Genomic DNA, 25,000 nt, shown 5'->3' on the forward strand with positions numbered 1-25,000 from the left:
ATAGTTGGAATAATCACATTAATAGTTGCATTCACAGTTATCTTGGGGCTCAAATCTGGATTGATAGTTACATTTTAAGTGGTAGTCACAATTACAGTGACAGTTACATTTATAGTTATATTTGTGGTGAAGGTGGAAATAGTAGTGAAAGTGAGAGTTCCAGTATAAGAACTAGCACGAATGGAAGTGATTTAACTAGAACAGAAAGTTCTAATGATCTAGATGTAACTCAAAAATACAGGCATTTGTGGGTTCAATGTGAAAATTGTTATGGATTAAATTATAAGAAATTTTTGAAATCAAAACTGAATATTTGTGAACAATGTGGATACCATTTGAAAATGAGTAGTTCAGATAGAATCGAACTTTTGATTGATCCAGGTACTTGGGACCCTATGGATGAAGACATGGTCTCTTTGGATCCCATTGAATTTCATTCGGAGGAGGAACCTTATAAAGATCGTCTTGATTCTTATCAAAGAAAGACAGGATTAACTGAGGCTATTCAAACAGGCACAGGTAAATTAAACGGTATTCCCGTAGCAATTGGGGTTATGGATTTTCAGTTTATGGGGGGTAGTATGGGATCTGTAGTAGGCGAGAAAATCACCCGTTTGATCGAGTATGCTACCAATCAATTTTTACCTCTTATTTTAGTGTGTGCTTCTGGAGGAGCACGCATGCAAGAAGGAAGTTTGAGCTTGATGCAAATGGCAAAAATCTCTTCCGCTTTATATGATTATCAATCAAATAAAAAATTATTCTATGTAGCAATCCTTACATCTCCTACTACTGGTGGGGTGACAGCTAGTTTTGGTATGTTGGGGGATATCATTATTGCCGAACCCAATGCCTACATCGCATTTGCGGGTAAAAGAGTAATTGAACAAACATTGAATAAGACAGTCCCTGAGGGTTCACAGGCGGCTGAATATTTATTCCATAAGGGCTTATTCGATCTAATCGTACCACGTAATCCTTTAAAAGGTGTTGTGAGTGAGTTATTTCAGCTCCACGCTTTTGTTCCCTCGAATCAAAATTCAATCAAGTAAAGCCTTACTTAACTCAAAACTTCAAAAATTAATTCTTTGATTTGTGACGAAAAAGTAGTTATTTAGTTTATAGGAATCAAAGTGCAAATTCGAAGAATGGATTTTTCTTTGGTAACATAAGATTAAATTGTAGAAAGAATCATGCGGAGAATTTTTTTTACCGATATTCCTGATGAAATTTTATTCAAAAAAATGATAAGACAAGATAATAACTAAAATAATGCAAAAGTCTATTCTGATACATATCTTTCATGTCGAAAGATGAGTAAGTCCATTTATTTAATTCGACATTCCTCATTCCTTTTCTATATATACTCACGTAGATATTACTTAGTATAATTATATATGAATTAGTATAATTATAAGATACCTTTTATAACAATCAATAAATAACAGGTAAAAATATTAATATAACAATTAATATAACAATAAATAACAGGTACAAATATTAAGTCGAGGTATCCATTCTATGACAACTCTCACCACCTTACCCTCTATTTTTGTGCCTTTAGTGGGCCTAGTATTTCCGGCAATTGCAATGGCTTCTTTATTTCTTCATGTTCAAAAAAACAAGATTTTTTAAATATACTAGTGCCGTCTATTTTTTTTTTTCAAACCTTAGACTTTTACGATAACACAGCTATCTATTTAGTAGACTAGAGTCTAACATGTGGCTTACTCCAAACATAAGCGATTATACATGCGTAAACATGATATCTGAGGAAATAAATTATAAGTATTTCAAAATTGAAAATATATAACAGATCGGGCGACGAATGTTTGAGATATAAAATCAATATATCTATATGGATGTAGGTATCTATAGGGAATCATATAAAGGTGATGTGATGTTATTATTTTAGATCGAATTACTTAGATCTAAAATAATAACATCACATCAAAATAGTGCTAGTTGATTAGAGTTACTTCGGAAACAAAAAAAGTCAAATAGATTTTTGTTATTCTATCAATTCCAATAAAATGCAACGAGATCTAGTATGAATTGGCGATCAGAACGTATATGGATAGAATTTATAAGAGGCTCTCGAAAAATCAGCAATTTCTGCTGGGCTTTTATCCTTTTTTTAGGTTCATTAGGGTTTTTATTGGTTGGAACTTCCAGTTATCTTGGTAGGGATTTGATATCTTTATTTCCGTCTCAGCAAATAATTTTTTTTCCACAGGGGATCGTAATGTCTTTCTATGGGATTGCCGGTCTCTTTATTAGCTCCTATTTGTGGTGCACAATTTTGTGGAATGTAGGTAGCGGTTATGATCGATTCGATAGAAAAGAAGAAATAGTGTCTATTTTTCGTTGGGGGTTTCCTGGAAAAAATCGTCGAATCTTCCTCCGATTCCTTATGAAAGACATTCAGTCCATCAGAATAGAAGTTAAAGAGGGTATTTATGCACGTCGTGTCCTTTATATGGAAATAAGAGGCCAAGGGGCCATTCCCTTGACTCGTACCGATCAGAATCTGACCCCACGAGAAATTGAGCAAAAGGCTGCCGAATTGGCCTATTTCTTGCGTGTACCAATTGAAGTTTTTTGAAAAATGAAGTTCAGAATGAATTTAGTTCGTAGCAAGAGGGATAAAACTGAAATGAAAGAATAGTCTTTTTTATAGACCATAGTAATAGTATAACTTAACTGGAATTTCTTCAGAATGCTCATTTGACCCAAAGCAGATGTATACCGAACAGCCAGAAAACTGTCTTTGTCCGAAATTTTGATGCGTATGTAAATCAACTCCACAGTAACAAAAGTGGATTCTTTGGTATTTTCTTTCTGTATTATTTCGAAATTCAAGGATTAACTAATGAATCACAAATACAAAACTAAAAAACAGGGAATAGATTCATAATAGTATCCATATGACTTGTAATAGAACTTATATTTGATATAAATATTAGTAGTGTAGAGAGTTAACGAATGAAGTGAGTTCATTAAAAAATCAAAGACGAAAAAATGGCAAAAAAGAAAGCATTCATTCCCCTTCTATATCTTGCATCTATAGTATTTTTGCCCTGGTGGATCTCTCTTTCATTTAATAAAAGCCTAGAATCTTGGGTTACTAATTGGTGGAATACTGGTCAATCCGAAATTTTTGTGAATGATATTCAAGAAAAGAGTATTATAAAAAAAGTTATAGAATTAGAGGAACTCTTTCTCTTGGACGAAATGCTAAAGGAATACCCAGAAACACATCTACAAAAGCTTCGTATCGGAATCTACAAAGAAACGATCCAATTGATCAAGATGCACAATGAGGATCGTATCCATACGATTTTGCACTTCTCGACAAATATAATCTGTTTCGTTATTCTAAGTGGTTATTCTATTCTTGGTAATGAAGAACTTGTTATTCTTAACTCTTGGGTTCAAGAGTTCCTATATAACTTAAGCGACACAATAAAAGCTTTTTCTATTCTTTTATTAACTGATTTATGTATAGGATTCCATTCGCCCCATGGTTGGGAACTAATGATTGGTTCTGTCTACAAAGATTTTGGATTTTCTCATAACGATCAAATTATATCCGGTCTTGTTTCCACTTTTCCAGTCATTCTTGACACAATTTTCAAATATTGGATCTTCCGTTATTTAAATCGTGTATCTCCGTCACTTGTAGTGATTTATCATTCAATGAATGACTGAAAAATCTAATGTTTGTTACTTTGTACATAAGTAAAACATTCAAAATTGTACTTATTCCTTCTACCCATCCCGAAGGATGCCTCCTATATTCGAGTAACATTATTTCAGTAAATAGCAGAATCATGGATAGGGAACTATACTAGGGACCTACCTAATTTTATTGTAGAAATTTTTGGGCTCAATGATTGGACCATGCAAACTAGAAATACCTTTTCTTCGATAAAGGAAGAGATTACTCGATCTATTTCCGTATCACTCATGATATATATACTAACTTGGGCACCCGTTTCAAATGCATATCCCATTTTTGCACAACAGGGTTATGAAAATCCACGAGAAGCAACCGGCCGTATTGTCTGCGCCAACTGCCATTTAGCTAATAAGCCCGTGGATATCGAGGTTCCACAAGCGGTACTTCCTGATACTGTATTTGAAGCAGTTGTTCGAATTCCTTATGATATGCAACTGAAACAAGTTCTTGCGAATGGTAAAAAGGGCGGTTTGAATGTGGGGGCTGTTCTTATTTTACCCGAAGGGTTTGAATTAGCCCCCCCCGATCGTATTTCTCCCGAGATAAAAGAAAAGATGGGCAATCTGTCTTTTCAGAGCTATCGTCCCACTAAAAAAAATATTCTTGTGATAGGGCCTGTTCCTGGTCAGAAATATAGTGAAATCACCTTTCCTATTCTTTCCCCGGACCCTGCGACTAAGAAAGATGTTCACTTCTTAAAATATCCCATATACGTAGGCGGGAACAGGGGAAGGGGTCAGATTTATCCCGACGGGAGTAAGAGTAATAATAATGTTTATAATGCTACAGCAGCAGGTATAGTAAGCAAAATAATACGAAAAGAAAAAGGAGGATATGAAATAACCATAGTTGATGCAGCGAATGGGCGTCAAGTGGTTGATATTATCCCTCCAGGACCAGAACTTCTTGTTTCAGAGGGCGAATCTATCAAACTTGATCAACCATTAACGAGTAATCCTAATGTGGGAGGATTTGGTCAGGGAGATGCGGAAATAGTCCTTCAAGATCCATTACGTGTCCAAGGCCTTTTGTTCTTTTTTGCATCTGTTATTTTGGCACAAATCTTTTTAGTTCTTAAAAAGAAACAGTTTGAGAAGGTTCAATTGTCCGAAATGAATTTCTAAATCTGCGGATTTATCAACATCAAGTTCGTAAAAAAAAACCAAATTCTTGTTGGCAATTCTATAATTTAATTATGTATGATCAAAAAATTATGAAAAAATTTTGCCTTGTTTTTGTTTATATTCTTTTTCTACCGTATTTCGGGAATGACTTGTACCGCATTACTAGTCATAGTATGGATATTGTGAGGAAGACTATTTTACCTCTTCTTTATTTCGTTGTTTTTTACAATACAAATAGGAGCGGTATTATTATGTCACTGGTGCCAGATTGAAATGTCATTGAATGTATCTATTTTTTTTCTAATAGAATCAAAACGAAAAATAGATTAGATATGAAAAATAAGATAAGTAAATGGAGAATAGAAAAAAAAATGAAGGGAACAAAGGATTCTAGAAGGAATTATTCATCTTCCTAGTATTCGATACCAGAAAAATTCCTTTTCTTGTTCTTGTGTCGAAATAATAAACTAATTAATTATTCTTGATCCCATTCGTCAAAGATCCCTATTCTTAGTTTCAATTTTTCCCGGTTTATCAGAACCTTTTTTTCGATTTATTACATAAGTAGTGAACAAATTCAATGAATTTTCAAATTCGATTTTAATATTAATATATTAAATATTAAAGGGTTTGTGATATCTGATCGATAGAAATATATTATTGTTATATTGGGATTGTGTCATCCAGAAAGAGGGAATCGAGTGATTCTCTCTTTCTTTTTTTTTCGCTTTGTTTGAAAGGATCGACCGATACGATCGCGAAAGAGATGGTCTGAATCAATTTTTTGAAGCAATTCAGAATCAGAAAGAAATGAAGTTGTTTGAAACATCGGAAAGATCCATTTTGTCATTTATATGAATAAATTAGTCTAATTCTAATTAGTAAGAGCTCAACGGGACCTACCCCCTCTTTTTTTCTGATTCGAGGGGGATCCTGTTGAGTTCTTACGCTTTCATGTCTACAACTCAGTTCATCCGATTATTACAGAGATGAACCTAAGCCGGAATATGAACCATAAAAGAAAATACCGACTAAACCGATCACAGGAATACCAGTTACAGTACCTATTATCCAAAGAGGAATCCTTCCAGTAGTCTCGGCCATTTGTCCCACTTCCCTCCCCATTTCATCAAGTGGTCGTGCTAGAGACAGAAACAGTCATAGATAATTATGAGATGATATCCTTCCGAATGGGATAAGATAATTCGTACTATTATTTAGTATTTTCTTTTATTTAATTGAAGAAATAATTGGAAAATAAAACAGCAAGTACAAAAATGAGTAATAACCCCCAGTAAAGACTGGTACGATTCAATTCAACATTTTGTTCGTTCGGATTTGATTGTGTCATAGCTCTATAATTCGGATTAGGTTTATCGTTGGATGAATTGCATTGCTGATATTGACCCTAAAAAAGAAACGGTAGGTACAGCTAGTCCGTGAACAGCCAACCATCGCACTGTAAAAATAGGATAAGTTTTATCGATAGTCATTTGGTCCTCCTAAAAAGATCTACTAAATTCATCGAGTTGTTCCAAAGAATCAAAACGGCCAGTTATTAATGGAATTCCTTGTCGGCTCTCTGTAAAATACTCATTTGGACGAGGGCTTCCAAAAACATCGTAAGCTAAACCCGTGCTGACGAATAACCAACCTGCAATGAATAGAGAAGGTATAGTAATGCTATGAATGACCCAGTATCGAATACTGGTGATAATATCAGCAAAAGAACGTTCTCCTGTGCTTCCAGACATGCCGAGCTCCACATATTCTTGTACAGTCAAAAGGGGATCGATTCCGTAAAAGATGAGATCAGTAAATGGAAATTAACTGAAATTATATCTTTGTAAGATCGTCAATATTGTACCGAGGGTGTTTTTAGAGTATACCGAATCAGTATAGCTATCCTTCTTCTGACGCAGCAACGCAATTTCACAATAAGTATCGAAATGAAGCACTAAATAATATAATTTGTTTCTTCTTTTCTTGGTGCTTGTCGATGTAGAATCATGTACCATTCATTCAATAGAAAATTCTGAAAATTCCTGTCTGTAGTATTAAGGGTTCTCTCGGTTATTGGCTTCGGGCTAGAAAGGGAAGATTGGGTAAAATGTGAATCCGACTGGTTGGTTTATAATAATTCAGGAAGCAGATTCTTATAGTCCCAAAATTCAATTAAATTAGAATTAGACGTGAAATCTAGAAATATTTCTTTTGTGTTTGTAGTTATATTTTTGTTTGAATCTTTTTGTTTTTTTTATTTTAAGGAATTGGTTAGTCGTCCAGTAACAAGTAACAGTAGTACATAGGATTCGATGAACGAAAGAGAACAACGAATAGAATAATAATAAATATTCGTAATGCACGGATTATTGTTGTTATATTAGACTCAAAGGATCGTTCTTCACCTAATTAGAAGAATGGTTTTAATATGGTATGGAAAGAATAAATGGAGAACCTAGTTTCGAGCGATCTGATCGTGCGATACTTTTTTCTTTTTATTCAAGATTTTATGGGAATGAACCCACTACAGAAAATCTAATTAGTTGGAATCAAATTTAAATAAAGGGCATTATATTATAAGGTCATTCATTCTTCAGCGATTCAAAGAGCATTTCATTTTTGGAATCAAGTTACACAACATAGTTTATTTATTATTTTTTCTTTTTTTTATTTTGTCTTTCTAATTATTTAGAATCCATTTAATAGATTTATATATTTACTATATTTATATCTTAAATTATTGTTTATAATAAGAATATTAGTTTTTACAACTCTTGAGTTGTGCAATGAATTCGTTGATTGCGAATCGTGGGATAGAGAGACAGATGACGAATTCATTTCTTACCTATGTCACAAGATTTTTGTTAGTATCATCTATAATCATAATAATAGATGAATCAAAAACTTTCAATTGAATATATTCTTTCAATTAGTATTTTTACTTACCGCGTATCTTTCAAAAATAGAAACTTAGGGAAGTGCTTTATAAACATATGGATAAAAATAACGTATTTCATTTAGCCTCGTCATGCCTACTATCACTAGTTATTTCGGTTTTCTACTAGCAGTTTTAACTATAACCTCAGCTCTATTTATCGGTCTGAACAAGATACGACTTATTTGATTAAAATGAATTGAATGCACAATTCAAAAAAAGAAACATTTCGGTGGTATTCCTTCCATATATTCTATATATTGTAGAGTTCTTTACCTTGTCAATTCAATTTCCAATTCTTGGTCATTGAGATTCATGGGCAATACCGATTAATATTTTAAGGATAGATATTACCTCTCCTTTTCCTCGTTCAACTAAATTGAAATGATTGAAGTTTTTCTATTTGGAATCGTATTAGGTCTAATTCCTATTACTTTGGCTGGATTATTTGTGACCGCATATTTACAATACAGACGGGGGGATCAGTTGGACCTTTGATTAATTAACAGTTCTTTTTTTGATTGACCTCCTACTTGCTTTATAGGAGGTCAAATTTTGATTTCTGTTAAATTATTTCAGTATAATTTTCCATCTAACAACAACAAGAATCGACTCACGCTCTATAGGATTTGAACCTACGACATCGGGTTTTGGAGACCCGCGTTCTACCGAACTGAACTAAGAGCGTTTTATTCTCAAACTAAATGCAACCCGAATATATCTTCCATACATATATTATCATATAGAATAGCATAAAATGAAATAAAAAAAAGATTGATTCGGTATATGTATGTTCAATTTTGATGGATCTCAATTGATTCCTCGTTACTGTTCAGAAGATAAGTAATAGGTAGGGATGACAGGATTTGAACCCGTGACATTTTGTACCCAAAACAAACGCGCTACCAAGCTGCGCTACATCCCTTTCAATTGGTCTACAGTGTCATTGTAGAGAATCCCTGTCTTGTTTTCCACATTTTTTATTTATTTCCTCCATTGGTATACACAAATTATCTTGTCATTTCTTCTTTTTTGTCTCATATCATATATAAAATATAATAAAAAGACTTATATACGTATGAAATAATAAATATGAAATCCGCCGTAAAGAAAAATCAATCTTTTGGGGGGGGGGGGCGGAAAGCGACATATTTGTTTTTATTTTAATAAAAAAGGGAATATCTACCGAATTGAACTGTTGTACATTTCAATTTGAATTAGGAATTCCGCGGACAATACAAGCGGTTATTAACTATATATACATTTGATGGTATTACATACCATTATGTATTACAAATTACTATAAAGTAGGAGGGTTTTAAATGCGAGATCTAAAAACATATCTCTCCGTGGCACCGGTAGTAAGTACTATATGGTTCGGGGCTTTAGCGGGTCTATTAATCGAGATCAATCGGTTATTCCCGGATGCGTTGGTATTCCCATTTTTTTCATTCTAGTTATTGACTTGGGAAGGGGTGAAGAAGATTAGAAAAACAATCAAATATCTGTGACTAATCCCCTTCCCCTTCTTTTTTTTAGAGTTTTTAGACTTAGAATAAGTTAGAAAAGAGAAAGAATAAAAATGGATTCAACCTCAGTCAAACTCGGACTCGGCGCCGGGTTCAAATTGAATTAATAAAAGAGTGAGAACGAAAATGTGATGGCTAGGGCAACAATATCATACAAGATACTTAAATGAAAAACTGTACTGGGATTCTCAATTTAGAAATCATTGTATTACTATATTTTATATTTGATTGTAACGAAATCTTTCATAATTTTATTTCGAGTTACCAACTTCTCTTTTTTTCTTCATTTTGGATCGGAAAATGGAAGAGTTGCGTGAATCAAAAATCCAAGGGAGGTTCATGGCCAAGGGTAAAGATGCCCGAGTAACAGTTATTTTGGAATGTACTCGTTGTGTTCGAAACGGTGTTAATAAGGAATCAATCGGGATTTCCAGATATATTACTCAAAAGAATCGACACAATACGCCTAGTCGATTGGAATTGAGAAAATTCTGTCCCCGTTGTTACAAACATACGATTCATGGGGAGATAAAGAAATAGATCGAACCGATCGTCTGTGTGTCACCCTTTTCCAATCCAAGGAAGATGAAAAATTACATATATTAGACATATTTTAGATTTAAATATAAACAAACCAAATCCTATTTCTTAATTCTAAATCATTTTAGATCCGATCGAAATAGTATTTTCGGGATAAGGAATAAACAAACCATGGATAAATCCAAGCGACTCCTTCTTAAATCCAAACGATCTTTTCGTAGGCGTTTGCCCCCGATTCAATCGGGGGATCGAATTGATTATAGAAACATGAGTTTAATTAGTCGATTTATTAGTGAACAAGGAAAAATATTATCTAGACGGGTAAATAGATTGACCTTAAAACAGCAACGCTTAATTACTATTGCTATAAAACAAGCTCGTATTTTATCTTTGTTACCTTTTCTTAATAATGAGAAACAATTTGAAAGAAGCGAGTCGACCGCTAGAACTATTGGTCTTAGAACCAGGAATAAATAGGCTTACTCTTTAATTGAATTAAAATTCTAATCCAAACTCAACCGCAGATTGATGCTTTGTTCGAAAAATCCGAAAATCTCGATTTGATTGTCGTGTCGTAAGAAAAAAAAAAGAATAGTGGAAGAAGAATAAATCGTTTTTTTATTGAACATATTTGCTCATTTTGACCACTTTATGATATTATCATATTTTATCATACTAATTTCTACTCTACCTTCTCGGAGTTCATTCTCCAGAGAACTCCATTTTAAGCATTCCGCTGGATTCTTTCCAATCTTCTTATTTTATGATCTCATTGGAAATCATATAAAGACAATTTCTATTTAATATAGCGATTTGGGCAAGTATTTTACGATTAAGAAGCAACTGCCTCTTGTACAGATTGTGTATGAATCTACTATAACTGTAGTCTACCTTATTAGATCGAATTACTGCATTTATTCGAGCGATCCACAACTGTCGAAAATTTCTTTTTTGCCTACCTCTATCCCGATAAGCTGAAGCCAAAGCTCTTATTTTCTGTTGAGTAATAGTTCGAGTAAGTCTTGAATGAGCCCCTCGAAAGCTTGATGCAAATAAACGAATTTTTGTTCGACGTCTCCGAGCTATATATCCTCGTTTAATTCTAGTCATTGAATAAATGAAACTTTGATGAATAACTAATTGATTTCCTTTCTTTCAGTTATTCCTTTCTCCTTGCCGAGTCTATTAATAACAAAACGTATTTTTCCAATGTATAAAATAAAAATTCCAATGGCTTTTGCTACTATAACCTTCCCGACCACGATTTCTTTTTTTGTTCTAGTCACCCCAAAATACCAAATTGTATTCATACTAGGTATCAAAAAAAAACAAACATAGAGTAAATAAATCAAAATAGAAATGGATAAAGAAATAGTGGGTTCCTTCGTTTCTATGGTTACTTCTTAAACGGTGAGGTCCTCTCTATACACCGGAGCTCATTCTTTTATTTCATCAATGTTATTGTTAACTTGTACAGTTCACCCTCTTTGGCTCTACCCATGAATTAGCTAGTAATCGGTCTTTCACAACGAGATCTACCTATACAGTAACGGTATTTAATTATGAAGATTAGTTGGGTAGCTGACCCTCTTAGTCCGTTCTTGGAAGAATAAGGCCATAATCCTTCTGTTAAATAGGATTTCCTCTGCTTAATGGATAAGCATTTGTTACCAATGGGGAATTCTTTCTCATCTAAAATTGAAAATTGAGATGATTGGATTTGCACCAATAGAAACCATAAATTTTATACACAATAAAAGAATAAAAGGATACGATAAATCTTTTTTATTTATTTTTAGGTAGTGGACGGAGTTCTTCCATTCATTCTATCCTATTCACTGGTACTTATCACTGATACGGGAAAAATTTTGTACTTTCTTTTGTCCCGGTCCATGGTCTAAACGAGTCGCACATACACCCTAGTACATGTTCCTCGACGCTGAGGGCATCCCCGAAGGGCGGGCGATTTGGTGACATTTCTGATTGGCTGTCTTGTGTTTCTAATAAGTTGTTTAATAGTTGGCATGGTGAATTGTATACATAATGAGTTGGTTTAGATCAATCCTAACCGGATTGATTATGAATTACTTCTATATTCGATATTAATAATTAATATAATAGGATTAATAGTAATAGAAAATATTATATTAACCCCCGGTAAAAAGAAAGATAAAATCTCAAATTTCGGATTTTTGCGTGAAATCCCTGCTATTTTTTATTCAACCGCTACAAGATCAACAATTCCATGAGCTTGGGCTTCTGTTGCTGACATAAAAACATCCCTTTCCATGTCTTCGGATACCACCCATAAGGGTTTGCCTGTTCTTTGTACATAAACCCTTGTGATGGTTTCGCGCAGCTTCAGTAGTTCTTCCGCTTCCCGGAGAAATTCTCCCGTTTGTGCCTCATAAAAAGAACTAGCAGGTTGATGCATCATTACCCTGATGATTTAATAAATGGTTTTCTCTATCTCACATCATGATCATGATGAGTCAAAGATAATAAAAAAAAGATAGGATTAACAACCGTACAGGCATCCTTTGTGCAGTGCATACGGCTCCACAATGGAATTCATTTTGACCTTCCAGCGAAGGAATAGAAAATAGAGGATCTAGCAGACCCAGAGCAGTAAATGATCCAATAACCACCCTTCCTTTTTTTTTTAGTAATTTTAAAATACTATGATGGTTCCGTTGCTTTATTATTTCGTTTGTTATTCAGCAATCCCAAAGTTTCTTTTTTTTCTTTAAAAATAAATATTTCATAAATATTTCGTAGTCTTTCATAACAGAAATATTGTTAAGAGTCTTCCGTCGTGAAAACAAAAAAGTTTGTGACGCTGAAAGAGGCCTCCGATAACTCAGCGAAAATCGGAAATGCCTTTTATCTCATACTACTCTTTCGATACATAACCTAATGGTTTAGAAAAAAAAACAAGAAAAAAATTCTCATATCGAATTCAAAGTGCCATGCTATTATTACTTAATATTCATATTTTATATGGCGAAGGCATAGTTTTCTTTTTTGTCTCAAAAAAAAAAAAAAACTCATTGGCGCCGAGCGTGAGGGAATGCTAGACGTTTGGTAATTTGGCCTCCGGCCAGAATAAAAGATCCCATTGAAGCGGCTAATCCCATGCATATTGTCTGTACATCTGGTCGCACAAATTGCATAGTATCATAAATAGCTACTCCGGGTATTACCCATCCACCGGGAGAGTTTATAAATAAATAAAGATCTTTGGTATCATCCTCTATACTGAGATATACCATAAGACCAATAAGTTGATTCGAGATCTCGCTATCAACCTCTTGGCCTAAAAAAAGTAATCTTTCTCGATAAAGTCGGTTGATTAGGATCAAATTGTATCCCTTAAGAACCGTACGGGCACCTTTTGATGCATACGGTTCAAAAAAAATAGCGAAAAAAAGAATCAATGTTTAGATTTTAGCCTTCTTTAGAGGACTCTTTCTAACTTCTAATGAAGGGGCTTTTTCTTACCTTCCATTTTTAAAAATGGATGAGTTTTGTCCTTTGGCCCGCGGTCGTTTATCTATACTATAAATTTGAATAAATAAAAAACCAATTCATTAAATTTTCAATTTATCGAACTAACTTTTCATTGATGTATTGTTTCATCGAGATCAAATTTCACTTGCGATGTCATTTTCTTGTTCCCAAATGGTCTTCTTCAATTCTTTTAGGTTTATGCTCTACTCCGAGTCAAGATCTGCCCGATTTGGATTTGCACATATAGGACAAATGCCCCAATAGCATGTCTTTTTGCTACGACTTCTTTTTTTTTTTTCAATTTACTTCATGCTTTTAACCAAATATTCAACCAACGTATTCATAATATTACTCGATTGATTAAAAGTTTTCTATCAATGCTATTTATAAATCGAATATGATACAAGTAGTAATCATAGAATAGATAGATTCCAAATTGAGTTTTTTCTAAGCGGAGCCTGGATACTTCATTTTATTAGTACAACTGAGAAAACCATAAATTAATAAATTATTCTAATTGATAATATTAATCTGGATACCCCCCAAAAAATAGATCTAATTGCACTTCACGCTCCAAATTTTTGATAATTAAATCAATCCGTCTTGGGCGAAAGAGAGGATATCTCGATCGGGGGAGAGAACGGGGAAATACCATATGACCCAATATATCTGACAAGTCGCACTATACGTCAACCCACGATGCATCTTCCTCTCCGGGACTTCGAAAAGGTACTTTTGGAACACCAATAGGCATTAAAGCAAAGAAAACAGACAGAATGAATTATTCTAGCTAACTTTGATGTGGAAGCGTAACAACGGGTTTATTGTCTTAATAAATAAGATCGGCCTTTATCAGATTTTATCGTTTAGCATATTTTATACATAGATTTAATAAGTTCATAAAAAAGGAAAACAGAATGAATAAAGGAAGAAACTTCTTCCGAATAGGTTTTTGAATGATGAACAAGTATGTATACATTCACTCATATAAAATAAGATCAATTCCCATCTACCATTGCGTATTGGTACTTATCGAGTATAGAATAGATCTGCTTCTTTTTGTTCCTACGAATAGAATAGAATTGTTCCATTATTACTAAAAGAATAGACCAAATATTAATCTTTTCGCCAAGATAATCCCCTCACCTCAAAGGGGGAGGTCCATAGCATAGTTTTTTTTTTCAGTGCAATAAAGTTACATAGTGTCTATTTTTCGTTGATAAAGGGGTATTTCCATGGGTTTGCCTTGGTATCGTGTTCATACCGTTGTATTGAATGATCCCGGTCGTTTGCTTTCTGTTCATATAATGCATACAGCTCTAGTTGCTGGTTGGGCCGGTTCAATGGCCCTATACGAATTAGCAGTTTTTGATCCCTCTGATCCTGTTCTTGATCCAATGTGGAGACAAGGTATGTTCGTTATACCCTTCATGACTCGTTTAGGAATAACCAATTCATGGGGGGGTTGGAGTATCACAGGAGGGACTATAACGAATCCGGGTATTTGGAGTTACGAAGGTGTGGCCGGAGCACATATTGTGTTTTCTGGATTGTGCTTCTTAGCAGCTATCTGGCATTGGGTGTATTGGGATCTAGAAATATTTTGTGATGAACGTACAGGAAAACCTTCTTTGGATTTGCCGAAGATTTTTGGAATTCATTTATTTCTCTCAGGGTTGGGTTGCTTTGGTTTTGGTGCATTTCATGTAACCGGATTGTATGGTCCGGGAATATGGGTATCCGATCCTTATGGATTAACCGGAAGGGTACAAGCTGTAAATCCTGCGTGGGGTGTCGAAGGGTTTGATCCTTTTGTTCCGGGCGGAATAGCCTCGCATCATATTGCAGCAGGTACATTGGGCATATTAGCAGGCCTATTCCATCTTAGTGTTCGTCCGCCCCAACGTCTATACAAAGGATTACGTATGGGAAATATTGAAACCGTCCTTTCGAGTAGTATCGCTGCTGTATTTTTTGCAGCTTTTGTTGTTGCTGGAACTATGTGGTATGGTTCAGCAACTACCCCGATTGAATTATTTGGGCCCACTCGTTATCAATGGGATCAGGGATACTTCCAGCAAGAAATATATCGAAGAGTTAGTGCCGGGTTAGCCGAAAATCAAAGTTTATCAGAAGCTTGGTCTAAAATTCCTGAAAAATTAGCTTTTTATGATTATATCGGGAATAATCCCGCAAAAGGTGGATTATTCAGAGCGGGTTCCATGGACAACGGGGATGGAATAGCTGTTGGGTGGTTAGGACACCCTGTTTTTAGAGATAAAGAAGGGCGCGAACTTTTTGTACGCCGTATGCCGACCTTTTTTGAAACATTTCCGGTTGTTTTGGTAGACGGAGACGGAATTGTTAGAGCCGATGTTCCTTTTCGAAGAGCAGAATCGAAGTATAGTGTTGAACAGGTCGGTGTAACTGTTGAGTTCTATGGCGGTGAACTCAATGGAGTGAGTTATAGTGATCCTGCTACTGTGAAAAAATATGCTAGACGTGCTCAATTGGGTGAAATTTTTGAATTAGATCGTGCTACTTTGAAATCCGATGGGGTTTTTCGTAGCAGTCCAAGGGGTTGGTTTACTTTTGGGCATGCTTCGTTTGCTTTGCTCTTCTTCTTCGGACACATTTGGCATGGTGCTAGAACCTTGTTCAGAGATGTCTTTGCTGGGATTGACCCAGATTTGGACGCTCAAGTAGAATTTGGGGCATTCCAAAAACTTGGAGATCCAACTACAAAAAGAGTCTAGTCTGATACAAGATTGCTCTGTTCCTTTTTTCCTTTATTTTTTGATTTGACATAGATAGGGTAGCGGATAAATCTTGATTCGGATTGCTGACTTTTCATTTCTTTGACTCTTGTCTTGGTCTTTTTTTTATCCGTAAAAAGATCCCAACTAAACAGGTATGGAAGCTATAATTGTAAACCGAAATCAAATCTATGGAAGCATTGGTTTATACATTCCTCTTAGTCTCGACTCTAGGAATAATTTTTTTCGCTATCTTTTTTCGCGAACCGCCTAAAGTTCCAACTAAAAAGGCGAAATGATTTCTCATTATCTCAATTGAAGTAATGAGCCTCACAATATTGTGAGGCTCATTACTTCAACTAGTCCCCGTGTTCCTCGAATGGATCTCTTAGTTGTTGAGAGGGTTGCCCAAAAGCAGTATATAAGGCATACCCAGTAAAACTTACAAGTAAACCAGATATAGAGATGGCAACTAGGGTTGCTGTTTCCATTATTATATAATTTCAAGACCACAATGGATCTATGATAAGATCATTTATTTACAACGGAATGGTATACAAAGTCAACAGATCTCACTGAATTAAAAAAAAAATATAGGATTATTTATGGCTACACAAACCGTTGACGATAGTTCTAGATCTGGGCCAAGACGAACTATTGTAGGGGATTTATTGAAACCATTGAATTCGGAATATGGTAAAGTGGCTCCTGGGTGGGGAACTACACCTTTAATGGGTGTCGCGATGGGTCTATTTGCGATATTCCTATGTATTATTTTGGAGATTTATAATTCTTCCATTTTACTGGACGGAATTTCAAGCAATTAGATTCGATTCACAAGAACCCCTAAATAACTTTTCAATAAAAAGGAAAGTCTAAAGTATGTAGGTTTCCGCTTTTTAGCCCACTCTTTTTTGGTAGTTCGATCGTGGAATTTATTTTTTTCTGTATTTCCGGAATATGAGTGTGTGACTTGTTAGAATTGATCCTATGGATACGACAGAGAAGAAGTCGGTCATCTTGATCAAGATGATTTTATCTCGTTGGATATTCAGTCTAGGCTAGTATCTGGAGCACAGAATATATGAAATAGATTCCAAAATATTAGAACAAATATTAGAACTATGATTCATACTTATCAGACCTCGTGGCCGGACTCCGAAAAAAAATTTTCTTCTTTCGTTTATACTTATTTTGGTTAAAGGATAAACGTTTCTTTGTCTTTTTTTCATTATATTCAGTCATTGAATAAGCATTGAATAAGTGATAATCCAAGGGTTCTTACTCAGTGAATTTTTGAACTTTTTTTGGAAGGTTTTTTTATTGAATCATCGTGGTTCTAGTCTGAATCTAAGGTTTTAATTGATTCATAGGGTCTTAACAAGAGAATTCCTATCAATAATAAAGAAAACAAGAGTAAAGTCGCATTACATACAAATCAAAGGAAAAAATAGGTAAATAGAAGATTCAAGAGGCCCCTAATGATCAATATAAATACGAATGAGCCGACTTGATATTTGGGCATTATAACTACAAAGAAGACTTTTCGGATTTTGATTCTTTCGTATCTTCATAGAAAAAATTGAATCATAGCATTAAGAAGTTTGAAACTTTTTAGTACACATATCCGTTACGAGCGGTATTTGGGTGTTTCTGTTTGAGCCGTACGAGATGAAATTCTCATATACGGTTCTCAGAGGGGGGTCCCCTTGGTTTACCTATCTCAATAAAGTGTATGATTGGTTCGAAGAACGTCTTGAAATTCAGGCGATTGCAGATGATATAACTAGCAAATACGTTCCTCCTCATGTCAACATATTTTATTGTCTAGGAGGAATTACGCTTACTTGTTTTTTAGTACAAGTAGCTACGGGGTTTGCTATGACTTTTTACTACCGTCCGACCGTTACTGAGGCTTTTGCTTCTGTTCAATATATAATGACGGAAGCTAACTTTGGTTGGTTAATCCGATCAGTTCATAGATGGTCGGCAAGTATGATGGTCTTAATGATGATCCTGCACGTATTTCGCGTGTATCTTACTGGTGGATTTAAAAAACCTCGTGAATTGACTTGGGTTACAGGTGTGGTTCTAGCTGTATTGACCGCATCCTTTGGTGTAACTGGTTATTCCTTACCTCGGGACCAAATTGGTTATTGGGCAGTCAAAATTGTAACAGGTGTACCGGAAGCTATTCCAGTAATAGGGTCGCCTTTGGTAGAGTTATTACGCGGAAGTGCTAGTGTGGGACAATCTACCTTGACTCGTTTTTATAGTTTACACACTTTTGTATTACCTCTTCTTACTGCCGTATTTATGTTAATGCACTTCCCAATGATACGTAAGCAAGGCATTTCTGGTCCTTTATAGAGAATAGAAATCATAGATTTGTAATTAGTTATTTATGATTACTCGGGGGAGGAAGAAGAGTATTTCATTGCTGCAAATATGGATTATTGAAAAATAAGACATGTATTTGGATATTTCCCTTCAACTCCACGAAATTTGATTCGTTATTTTTCAATAATAGTTGAAGGGAATTCTTCGAAGAGAAAATGGATTATGGGAGTGTGTGACTTGAACTATTGATTGGGCCGTGTAGATATATGTGTTTTTATCTGCCACATTGGGATTCACAACCAAATGTGTCTTTATTCCAACCACCGCGAAAGCTCCATACAGAGGGTAGGCTGGTTCGCTTGAAGAGAATCTTTTCTATGATCAGACTTGACCATGTCGTGCATGACCAGGCTCCGTAAGATCCAGTAGAATAGGTGATATATATGGCATAATACAGATTATGTTTTATCTATTTCACTTACTTAATAGTATGAAAATGCATTCATTTCCTCTGCATTGACTCGATTTATGATACTATCGGAGTGAAACAAGGGATCTAAAGAAGAACATAGGCTAGACTATATTAGTAACAAGTAAATCCTTTGGATGTAAAAAGTATCAATATTTTTGGGGGCTAAAGCCCCATCGCAAGGTCTGAGACGACCCAGAAAGCACTTGAACATTATCAACTTTGTAAGCCTACTTGGGTATTGAGCATTTATCTGTAAGAACTGAATTCCTTGCAATGGATAATTGTAACTCTTCAAAACAGAATCTTCTCAATTTTTTCTTACATTGAATCAATCATTTATTTTCTATATGCTTGGATATGGATAAGATATCGATTTTTTATCTGGATCCAGTTGGTTCGTTTGATTTGTGCTCGAGCCGGATGATGAAAAATTATCATGTCCGGTTCCTTGGGGGGATGGATCCATAATAATTCACCTATCCTAATAACAAAAAAACCAGATTTGAATGATCCTGTATTAAGAGCTAAATTGGCTAAGGGGATGGGTCATAATTATTACGGAGAACCCGCATGGCCCAATGATCTTTTATATATTTTTCCAGTAGTAATTCTAGGTACTATTGCATGTAACGTGGGCTTAGCGGTTCTAGAACCATCAATGATTGGTGAACCCGCAGATCCATTTGCAACTCCTTTGGAAATATTGCCGGAATGGTATTTCTTTCCCGTATTTCAAATACTTCGTACAGTGCCAAATAAGTTATTGGGTGTTCTTTTAATGGTTTCCGTACCGGCGGGATTATTAACTGTACCGTTTTTGGAGAATGTCAATAAATTCCAAAATCCATTTCGTCGTCCAGTAGCGACAACCGTCTTTTTGATTGGTACCGCAGTAGCCCTTTGGTTGGGTATTGGAGCAACATTACCGATTGATAAATCCCTAACTTTAGGTCTTTTTTAAATTGATTCAATTGTGAAATAAATAAAATATCACTAAAATATCACGACGTGTGTATCTAGGGAATAGTTGCTTCAAAGTGAATTACCCCTAGATACACATATTTATTTAATGAAATTTTTGATTTATTTTGAGTATACGGATTCCGTTTTTTTTTTATAAAGTTTTTCTACAAAAAAATCCAATGGATTTCCAATTTATGCAAAATTCTTTTCCATTTCGAGAATGTCTAATATATGTTTTACGTCTTCTATGCGAAAATGTTTTATTTTCATAAGTTCGTCTGGACTATTATTCAAAAGGTCAAATAATGTATGTATATTGGACCTTTTGAGGCAATTATAGATCCTAGGAGGCAATTCTGATTGGTCAATAAAAATATATTTTAATGCTATTTCTTTTTTCTTTTTCCTTAGTTTAGCCAATTTCTCATGAAAAGTAAAAAGGGGTAAAGTAACTTTCTGTTTATTGTTTTTTAAATGGAAGTTTTCTTTTTCTTCTTCCGCATGTAAAAAAGGAATAAATAAATCAATCAAATTCCGAGAGGCTTCATGAAGTGCTTCTTTAGGAGTTAAACTTCCATTGGTCCATATTTCGAGAAAAAGTATCTCTTGTTTTTCATTCCCATTTACATAAGAATGAATACTATGATTCGCATTTCGAACAGGCATGAATATAGCATCTATAGGATAACTTGCGTCTTGAAAATTATTTGGCGTTTGTATACGATATCCGCGATTCCTCTCGATCTTTAATTCAATACACAGATTAATTGGCTCCGTTAGGTTAGCTATATGCTGTGTATTATCAACGATTTCCACCGAAGGTGGTAAGATGATGTCTTGAGCAGTTACGCATCCAGGACCCTTGACACAAATAGACGCATCACGAGTTCCATACAGATTACTTCTCAATACAATTTCTTTCAAATTCATTAAAATTTCATGTACTGATTCTTGAATACCGACTATGGTAGAGTATTCATGTGGGATTTTTTCAGATTTTGCACGTGTGATACATGTTCCCTCTATTTCTCCAAGCAAAGCTTTTCGCATCGCAATGCCTATAGTATCTGCTTGCCCCTTCATAAGTGGAGACAGAATAAAGCGTCCATAATAAAGACGCTTACTGTCTGCTCTTGATTCAACACACTTCCACTTTAGTGTCCGAGTCGATACTCTTATTTTCTCTCGAACCATAGTAATATTTTTTGATCAAATCATTGAATTATTTATTTCTCTTGAAATTTCTCTTCAATGTTTATTTTTACACACGTCGTTTTTTAGGGGGCCTACAGCCATTATGTGGCATAGGGGTTACATCCCGTATGAAACTTAATAGTATACCGCTTCTACGAATAGCTCTTAATGCTGCATCTCTTCCGAGACCAGGGCCCTTTATCATAACTTCGGCTCGTTGCATACCTTGATCCACTACTGCCCGAATAGCATTTCCTGCTGCAGTTTGAGCGGCAAATGGTGTCCCTCTTCTTGTACCTTTGAATCCACACGTACCGGCGGAGGACCAAGAAATTACCCGACCCCGTACATCTGTAACAGTCACAATTGTATTGTTGAAACTTGCTTGAACATGAATAACGCCCTTTGGTATTCTACGCGTACTTTTACGTGAGCTAATACGTCCATTTCTACGTGAACCGATTCTTGGTATGGGTTTTGCCATATTTTATCATCTCATAAATCTAAGTCAGAGATATATGGATATATCCATTTCATGTCAAAACGGATCCTTTAATTTGATTTTTATGTGTATATTGTGGGTGGCCTTTAGGGGTCCTTTTTTTATAAAGATTATCCTTGTCTTTGTTTATGTCTCGGATTGGAACAAATTACCATAATTTGTCTCCGCCTACGGATCAGGCGACATTTTTCACAAATTTTCCGAATGGAGGCCCTTATTTTCATATTTGTCATTCCTTATCTTAATTCCGAATCTACTTATTGGAAGAAAATAAGTTTCTTGAAATTTTCTATTTCGAATTGTATCCCTACAAAAAAAGAATATTGCACGTGAAAATGAAAAGACTCCTTCACCTAATCATTCGAATCTTTGTTTCGTAGTCTCTAAATTATACGCCCTTTGGTTCTGCTCTGGTTGAATCGTAACAACTTACTGAAATTTTGACTCTCTATGACCTAGTATATGGATAAAACTATGTCGAATCCTTCCTGAAACGTAACCTAGAATTGGATCTTCATTATCTAAACAAACCCAAAACATACCATTGGTAAGTGATTCAGTAATTAAACCTTCAGAAATCCTTTTTTGTTCTTTCATTCCAGATGAAACACCTTTCAAAGTATCAATTAATGAAGGGGGAGTGGTATTAGAAACCTACCTCTTCTCTTTTTTTTGACAAATAGGGAAGTTCTGTCTATAATTCGAATATCATAAAGATTACCATATATAACACAAAATTTCGCCGCCGATTCCCTGTAGTCGAGCTTCTCGGTCTGTCATTATACCCCGAGAAGTAGAAAGAATTACAATGCCCATTCCGCCTAAAATTCTAGGAATTTGTTGATAGTTAGAATATATTCGGAGACCAGGTCGACTGATCCGTTTTAAATTTAAAATCGTTTTATATGGTCCTTTCCTATTTCTTCTATGTCGTAGGGTTAAAACCCAAAAATCCTTGTTGCTTTCCCGATGTTTCCTTACGTTTTCAATAAAACCTTCTCGTAAAAGTATTTTAACAATGTTTTCGGTGATGTTAGTAGATGGTATTCGAACCATTCCTTTTCTATTCATGTCAGCATTGCGAATAGAGGTTATTATGTTAGCAATAGTGTCCTTACCCATGATAAACGCAAATTATCGGTTACTTTAAATTTTGATCTAATCAACAGTCTTTTTTATTAAATAGTTATGAATTTAAAAAGGTATATACGTGATACACAATCTACTAATTAATTTCATTCAAATACTATAACTATCTCACGGTCTCATCTTATAATACTTCAGGTGCTAATGAAATTATTTTAGTGAAATTTAACTGTCTCAATTCGCGGGCAATCGCACCAAAAATTCGAGTTCCTTTTGGATTTCCTTCTTGATCAATAACAACCGCAGCATTGTCATCATATCGTATTATCATACCGTTTTCTCGTTTGAGTTCTTTACAAGTACGTACAATTACAGCTCTGATCACTTCTGATCTTTCTAGAGGTGTATTTGGGACGGCTTTCTTGATTACAGCAACAATAACGTCACCAATATGAGCATATCGTCGATTACTAGCCCCTATGATTCGAATACACATCAATTCTCGGGCTCCGCTGTTATCTGCTACATTCAAAAGGGTTTGAGGTTGAATCATATTATTTTGGAATCTTTTCTTTCAATGCAAAGGGCGAAGTAAAAAAAAAAGAAATATTGTTTTTCCAAAAAAAAAGAAATCTGCAATTGTTTTTTTTTTTTCATCTCAAACAAAGACCGCTTTCCTTTGATTCTACATTTCTATCCCGAAGTAATGAATTGGGTTCGTATAGGCATTTTGGATGCCGCTATTGAAATAGCTTTTCTGGCTATATTTTCGGCTACTCCACTAATTTCATAAAGTATTCTACCTGGTTTAACAACAGCTACCCAATATTCGGGGGATCCTTTCCCTGAACCCATACGTGTTTCTGTGGGTCTTAGTGTAACGGGTTTGTCTGGAAATATACGTACCCATATTTTTCCGCCGCGTCGTGCATTTCGTGTCATTGCCCTTCGTCCCGCTTCGATTTGTCTAGATGTGATCCAAGCGGGTTCAAGTGCCTGAATAGCGTATCTACCGAAGCAAATACGATTGCCTCGATAAGATATTCCTTTCATTCTTCCTCTATGGTGTTTACGAAATCTGGTTCTTTTGGGGTTATAGTTGATGGTTATTTCTCAATTCCATCTCTACTACAGAACCGGACATGAGAGTTTCCTCTCATCCAGCTCCTCGCGAATGAAACGATTCAAAAAAATATACATGTATTTACTGAATAATAGATTGAATTATGGGATTCTTTGAGATTTCATTTAATCAATCTATTCGAAATTCGAAATTTGTATATCTTCTTTTGATAGAAAACTAAACTCTTTATAGATTCTAGAATAATAGAAGAATTTTTTTTATTATAGTTTTCTAAAAAATGATAGATAATATAATCTCGTTTTGTTATTTTTTCTTTTATTATTATAAGGTTATAACAAATCTTTATTTTGTTTTGCCTTTTCTTTTTTTATCTATTATTATATTTGATCGACCCCTAATTTAGAAATCTAATAAAATGGAAACGTTCGCGGGCGAATATTTACTCTTTTTATATGTGTTTCGGTTCTCGGGTTAGTTAACCCATGAACCGACCTCTCATAATAACTGGATTGGTCTTGGGTTCCTTCCGCCATCCTACCCAATGAATTATTAGGATTCTTTTTAGAATATTATGTATTCACGGGTTCCCTCGTTCCCATCGCCTCTCGATTAATGGTTAGGTCTTAATTCTACAATGGAGCCCTTAATAAAAATAAAATAAAATTTGTTTTTGAGTCAATCTTCTCAGTCTTTATTGTCTCGGGGCTCTTGGCTTTTTTGTTCTATGAACAGAACAGATTCATCTAATTATGAATCCATCAGTCTTAATGCTTTATTACACTACCTTTTATGAGATGACCCATAGACCTTACATATTACATATTGGAATCATATATCATTCATATTCTTTTTCTCTCTTTCTTTCACCCTTCCATTTATCCGCATACTTTTATTGCTTCACAACTCATAATCGGATTGTTTTTTTATGCAAAAAATATTTCAGTTGCTACAATGATATGACCAATATAACATATCTTGACTGGTTGGTTTTTTAGATCCAGATAATGCGAAGCGATGAGTTGGTTATTAGTTTGATAATTATTAGTTCAGATTATGTATGGGCTGATCCTTCTTTTTGGTTTTAATCTTAACCTTAAAAAAACCGACGAGTCGCACACTAAGCATAGCAATTATCTCAAATGATTAATTTCATTTTTATTTAACCTTATAGAATTGCTCATTTTTTATTTAAACGAAAAAGACTGATTTTTCATTTCTTG

The 25,000-nt window shown here is 34.8% G+C and overlaps 29 protein-coding genes and 2 non-coding genes across 32 annotated transcripts in view. All coding sequences in view use genetic code 11, as the record gives it.

Annotated features, from left to right (window-relative positions):
* accD (acetyl-CoA carboxylase carboxyltransferase beta subunit) overlaps positions 1–1,052 on the top strand; it is a 1,470-nt gene extending 418 nt beyond the window's left edge. The window contains exon 1 of the mRNA in view: positions 1–1,052. This exon is cut by the window's left edge and continues 418 nt beyond it. Within this exon, the coding sequence (YP_010131103.1) occupies positions 1–1,052 (1,052 nt within the window).
* A 469-nt stretch (positions 1,053–1,521) lies between these two features.
* Positions 1,522–1,635, top strand: psaI (photosystem I subunit VIII). The gene has a single exon. The coding sequence runs from the start codon at positions 1,522–1,524 to the stop codon at positions 1,633–1,635; it is 114 nt and encodes a 37-aa protein (YP_010131104.1).
* A 415-nt stretch (positions 1,636–2,050) lies between these two features.
* Positions 2,051–2,605, top strand: ycf4 (photosystem I assembly protein Ycf4). Its single transcript has one exon. The coding sequence runs from the start codon at positions 2,051–2,053 to the stop codon at positions 2,603–2,605; it is 555 nt and encodes a 184-aa protein (YP_010131105.1).
* A 416-nt stretch (positions 2,606–3,021) lies between these two features.
* Positions 3,022–3,711, top strand: cemA (envelope membrane protein). The gene has a single exon. The coding sequence runs from the start codon at positions 3,022–3,024 to the stop codon at positions 3,709–3,711; it is 690 nt and encodes a 229-aa protein (YP_010131106.1).
* A 192-nt stretch (positions 3,712–3,903) lies between these two features.
* petA (cytochrome f) lies at positions 3,904–4,866 on the top strand. The gene has a single exon. It carries the CDS (start codon positions 3,904–3,906, stop codon positions 4,864–4,866), a length of 963 nt encoding a protein of 320 aa, YP_010131107.1.
* A 981-nt stretch (positions 4,867–5,847) lies between these two features.
* Positions 5,848–5,991, bottom strand: psbJ (photosystem II protein J). The gene has a single exon. It carries the CDS (start codon positions 5,989–5,991, stop codon positions 5,848–5,850), a length of 144 nt encoding a protein of 47 aa, YP_010131108.1.
* Positions 5,992–6,100: 109 nt separating this feature from the next.
* On the bottom strand, positions 6,101–6,217 carry psbL (photosystem II protein L). Its single transcript has one exon. It carries the CDS (start codon positions 6,215–6,217, stop codon positions 6,101–6,103), a length of 117 nt encoding a protein of 38 aa, YP_010131109.1.
* Positions 6,218–6,239: 22 nt separating this feature from the next.
* psbF (photosystem II cytochrome b559 beta subunit) lies at positions 6,240–6,359 on the bottom strand. The gene has a single exon. It carries the CDS (start codon positions 6,357–6,359, stop codon positions 6,240–6,242), a length of 120 nt encoding a protein of 39 aa, YP_010131110.1.
* A 9-nt stretch (positions 6,360–6,368) lies between these two features.
* Positions 6,369–6,620, bottom strand: psbE (photosystem II cytochrome b559 alpha subunit). The gene has a single exon. It carries the CDS (start codon positions 6,618–6,620, stop codon positions 6,369–6,371), a length of 252 nt encoding a protein of 83 aa, YP_010131111.1.
* Positions 6,621–7,897: 1,277 nt separating this feature from the next.
* On the top strand, positions 7,898–7,993 carry petL (cytochrome b6/f complex subunit VI). Its single transcript has one exon. The coding sequence runs from the start codon at positions 7,898–7,900 to the stop codon at positions 7,991–7,993; it is 96 nt and encodes a 31-aa protein (YP_010131112.1).
* Positions 7,994–8,188: 195 nt separating this feature from the next.
* Positions 8,189–8,302, top strand: petG (cytochrome b6/f complex subunit V). Its single transcript has one exon. It carries the CDS (start codon positions 8,189–8,191, stop codon positions 8,300–8,302), a length of 114 nt encoding a protein of 37 aa, YP_010131113.1.
* A 116-nt stretch (positions 8,303–8,418) lies between these two features.
* Positions 8,419–8,492, bottom strand: trnW-CCA. The gene has a single exon. It is a non-coding gene; the product is annotated as a tRNA-Trp (tRNA).
* Positions 8,493–8,655: 163 nt separating this feature from the next.
* Positions 8,656–8,729, bottom strand: trnP-UGG. The gene has a single exon. It is a non-coding gene; the product is annotated as a tRNA-Pro (tRNA).
* A 397-nt stretch (positions 8,730–9,126) lies between these two features.
* psaJ (photosystem I subunit IX) lies at positions 9,127–9,261 on the top strand. Its single transcript has one exon. It carries the CDS (start codon positions 9,127–9,129, stop codon positions 9,259–9,261), a length of 135 nt encoding a protein of 44 aa, YP_010131114.1.
* Positions 9,262–9,672: 411 nt separating this feature from the next.
* rpl33 (ribosomal protein L33) lies at positions 9,673–9,873 on the top strand. Its single transcript has one exon. It carries the CDS (start codon positions 9,673–9,675, stop codon positions 9,871–9,873), a length of 201 nt encoding a protein of 66 aa, YP_010131115.1.
* A 171-nt stretch (positions 9,874–10,044) lies between these two features.
* rps18 (ribosomal protein S18) lies at positions 10,045–10,350 on the top strand. The gene has a single exon. It carries the CDS (start codon positions 10,045–10,047, stop codon positions 10,348–10,350), a length of 306 nt encoding a protein of 101 aa, YP_010131116.1.
* A 279-nt stretch (positions 10,351–10,629) lies between these two features.
* Positions 10,630–10,983, bottom strand: rpl20 (ribosomal protein L20). The gene has a single exon. It carries the CDS (start codon positions 10,981–10,983, stop codon positions 10,630–10,632), a length of 354 nt encoding a protein of 117 aa, YP_010131117.1.
* Positions 10,984–11,785: 802 nt separating this feature from the next.
* rps12 (ribosomal protein S12) lies at positions 11,786–11,899 on the bottom strand (one part of a trans-spliced gene, as the record gives it; the record has 2 gene entries for this part). Coding sequences YP_010131118.1 and YP_010131073.1 both cover positions 11,786–11,899 — 114 coding nt within the window.
* Positions 11,900–12,088: 189 nt separating this feature from the next.
* clpP (clp protease proteolytic subunit) lies at positions 12,089–14,137 on the bottom strand. The gene is made up of 3 exons: positions 14,067–14,137; positions 12,933–13,224; positions 12,089–12,316 (listed from the first exon to the last, which is right to left on the bottom strand). The coding sequence occupies exons 1-3, from the start codon at positions 14,135–14,137 to the stop codon at positions 12,089–12,091; spliced, it is 591 nt and encodes a 196-aa protein (YP_010131119.1).
* Positions 14,138–14,618: 481 nt separating this feature from the next.
* On the top strand, positions 14,619–16,139 carry psbB (photosystem II CP47 chlorophyll apoprotein). Its single transcript has one exon. It carries the CDS (start codon positions 14,619–14,621, stop codon positions 16,137–16,139), a length of 1,521 nt encoding a protein of 506 aa, YP_010131120.1.
* Positions 16,140–16,330: 191 nt separating this feature from the next.
* On the top strand, positions 16,331–16,438 carry psbT (photosystem II protein T). The gene has a single exon. The coding sequence runs from the start codon at positions 16,331–16,333 to the stop codon at positions 16,436–16,438; it is 108 nt and encodes a 35-aa protein (YP_010131121.1).
* A 60-nt stretch (positions 16,439–16,498) lies between these two features.
* psbN (photosystem II protein N) lies at positions 16,499–16,630 on the bottom strand. The gene has a single exon. The coding sequence runs from the start codon at positions 16,628–16,630 to the stop codon at positions 16,499–16,501; it is 132 nt and encodes a 43-aa protein (YP_010131122.1).
* Positions 16,631–16,744: 114 nt separating this feature from the next.
* On the top strand, positions 16,745–16,966 carry psbH (photosystem II phosphoprotein). Its single transcript has one exon. It carries the CDS (start codon positions 16,745–16,747, stop codon positions 16,964–16,966), a length of 222 nt encoding a protein of 73 aa, YP_010131123.1.
* A 133-nt stretch (positions 16,967–17,099) lies between these two features.
* On the top strand, positions 17,100–18,509 carry petB (cytochrome b6). Its single transcript has 2 exons — positions 17,100–17,105; positions 17,868–18,509. The coding sequence occupies exons 1-2, from the start codon at positions 17,100–17,102 to the stop codon at positions 18,507–18,509; spliced, it is 648 nt and encodes a 215-aa protein (YP_010131124.1).
* A 192-nt stretch (positions 18,510–18,701) lies between these two features.
* Positions 18,702–19,912, top strand: petD (cytochrome b6/f complex subunit IV). Its single transcript has 2 exons — positions 18,702–18,709; positions 19,438–19,912. Exons 1-2 carry the CDS (start codon positions 18,702–18,704, stop codon positions 19,910–19,912), a joined length of 483 nt encoding a protein of 160 aa, YP_010131125.1.
* Positions 19,913–20,106: 194 nt separating this feature from the next.
* rpoA (RNA polymerase alpha subunit) lies at positions 20,107–21,108 on the bottom strand. The gene has a single exon. The coding sequence runs from the start codon at positions 21,106–21,108 to the stop codon at positions 20,107–20,109; it is 1,002 nt and encodes a 333-aa protein (YP_010131126.1).
* Positions 21,109–21,175: 67 nt separating this feature from the next.
* On the bottom strand, positions 21,176–21,592 carry rps11 (ribosomal protein S11). The gene has a single exon. The coding sequence runs from the start codon at positions 21,590–21,592 to the stop codon at positions 21,176–21,178; it is 417 nt and encodes a 138-aa protein (YP_010131127.1).
* A 128-nt stretch (positions 21,593–21,720) lies between these two features.
* On the bottom strand, positions 21,721–21,834 carry rpl36 (ribosomal protein L36). The gene has a single exon. The coding sequence runs from the start codon at positions 21,832–21,834 to the stop codon at positions 21,721–21,723; it is 114 nt and encodes a 37-aa protein (YP_010131128.1).
* Positions 21,835–22,327: 493 nt separating this feature from the next.
* On the bottom strand, positions 22,328–22,732 carry rps8 (ribosomal protein S8). The gene has a single exon. It carries the CDS (start codon positions 22,730–22,732, stop codon positions 22,328–22,330), a length of 405 nt encoding a protein of 134 aa, YP_010131129.1.
* Positions 22,733–22,880: 148 nt separating this feature from the next.
* Positions 22,881–23,249, bottom strand: rpl14 (ribosomal protein L14). The gene has a single exon. The coding sequence runs from the start codon at positions 23,247–23,249 to the stop codon at positions 22,881–22,883; it is 369 nt and encodes a 122-aa protein (YP_010131130.1).
* A 140-nt stretch (positions 23,250–23,389) lies between these two features.
* rpl16 (50S ribosomal protein L16) lies at positions 23,390–24,905 on the bottom strand. Its single transcript has 2 exons — positions 24,897–24,905; positions 23,390–23,788 (listed from the first exon to the last, which is right to left on the bottom strand). Exons 1-2 carry the CDS (start codon positions 24,903–24,905, stop codon positions 23,390–23,392), a joined length of 408 nt encoding a protein of 135 aa, YP_010131131.1.
* Between the last annotated feature and the right edge of the window lie 95 nt (positions 24,906–25,000).

This window comes from Benincasa hispida, chloroplast, assembly GCF_027475165.1.
Source record: "Benincasa hispida chloroplast, complete genome".
Classification (NCBI taxonomy): Eukaryota; Viridiplantae; Streptophyta; class Magnoliopsida; order Cucurbitales; family Cucurbitaceae; genus Benincasa; species Benincasa hispida.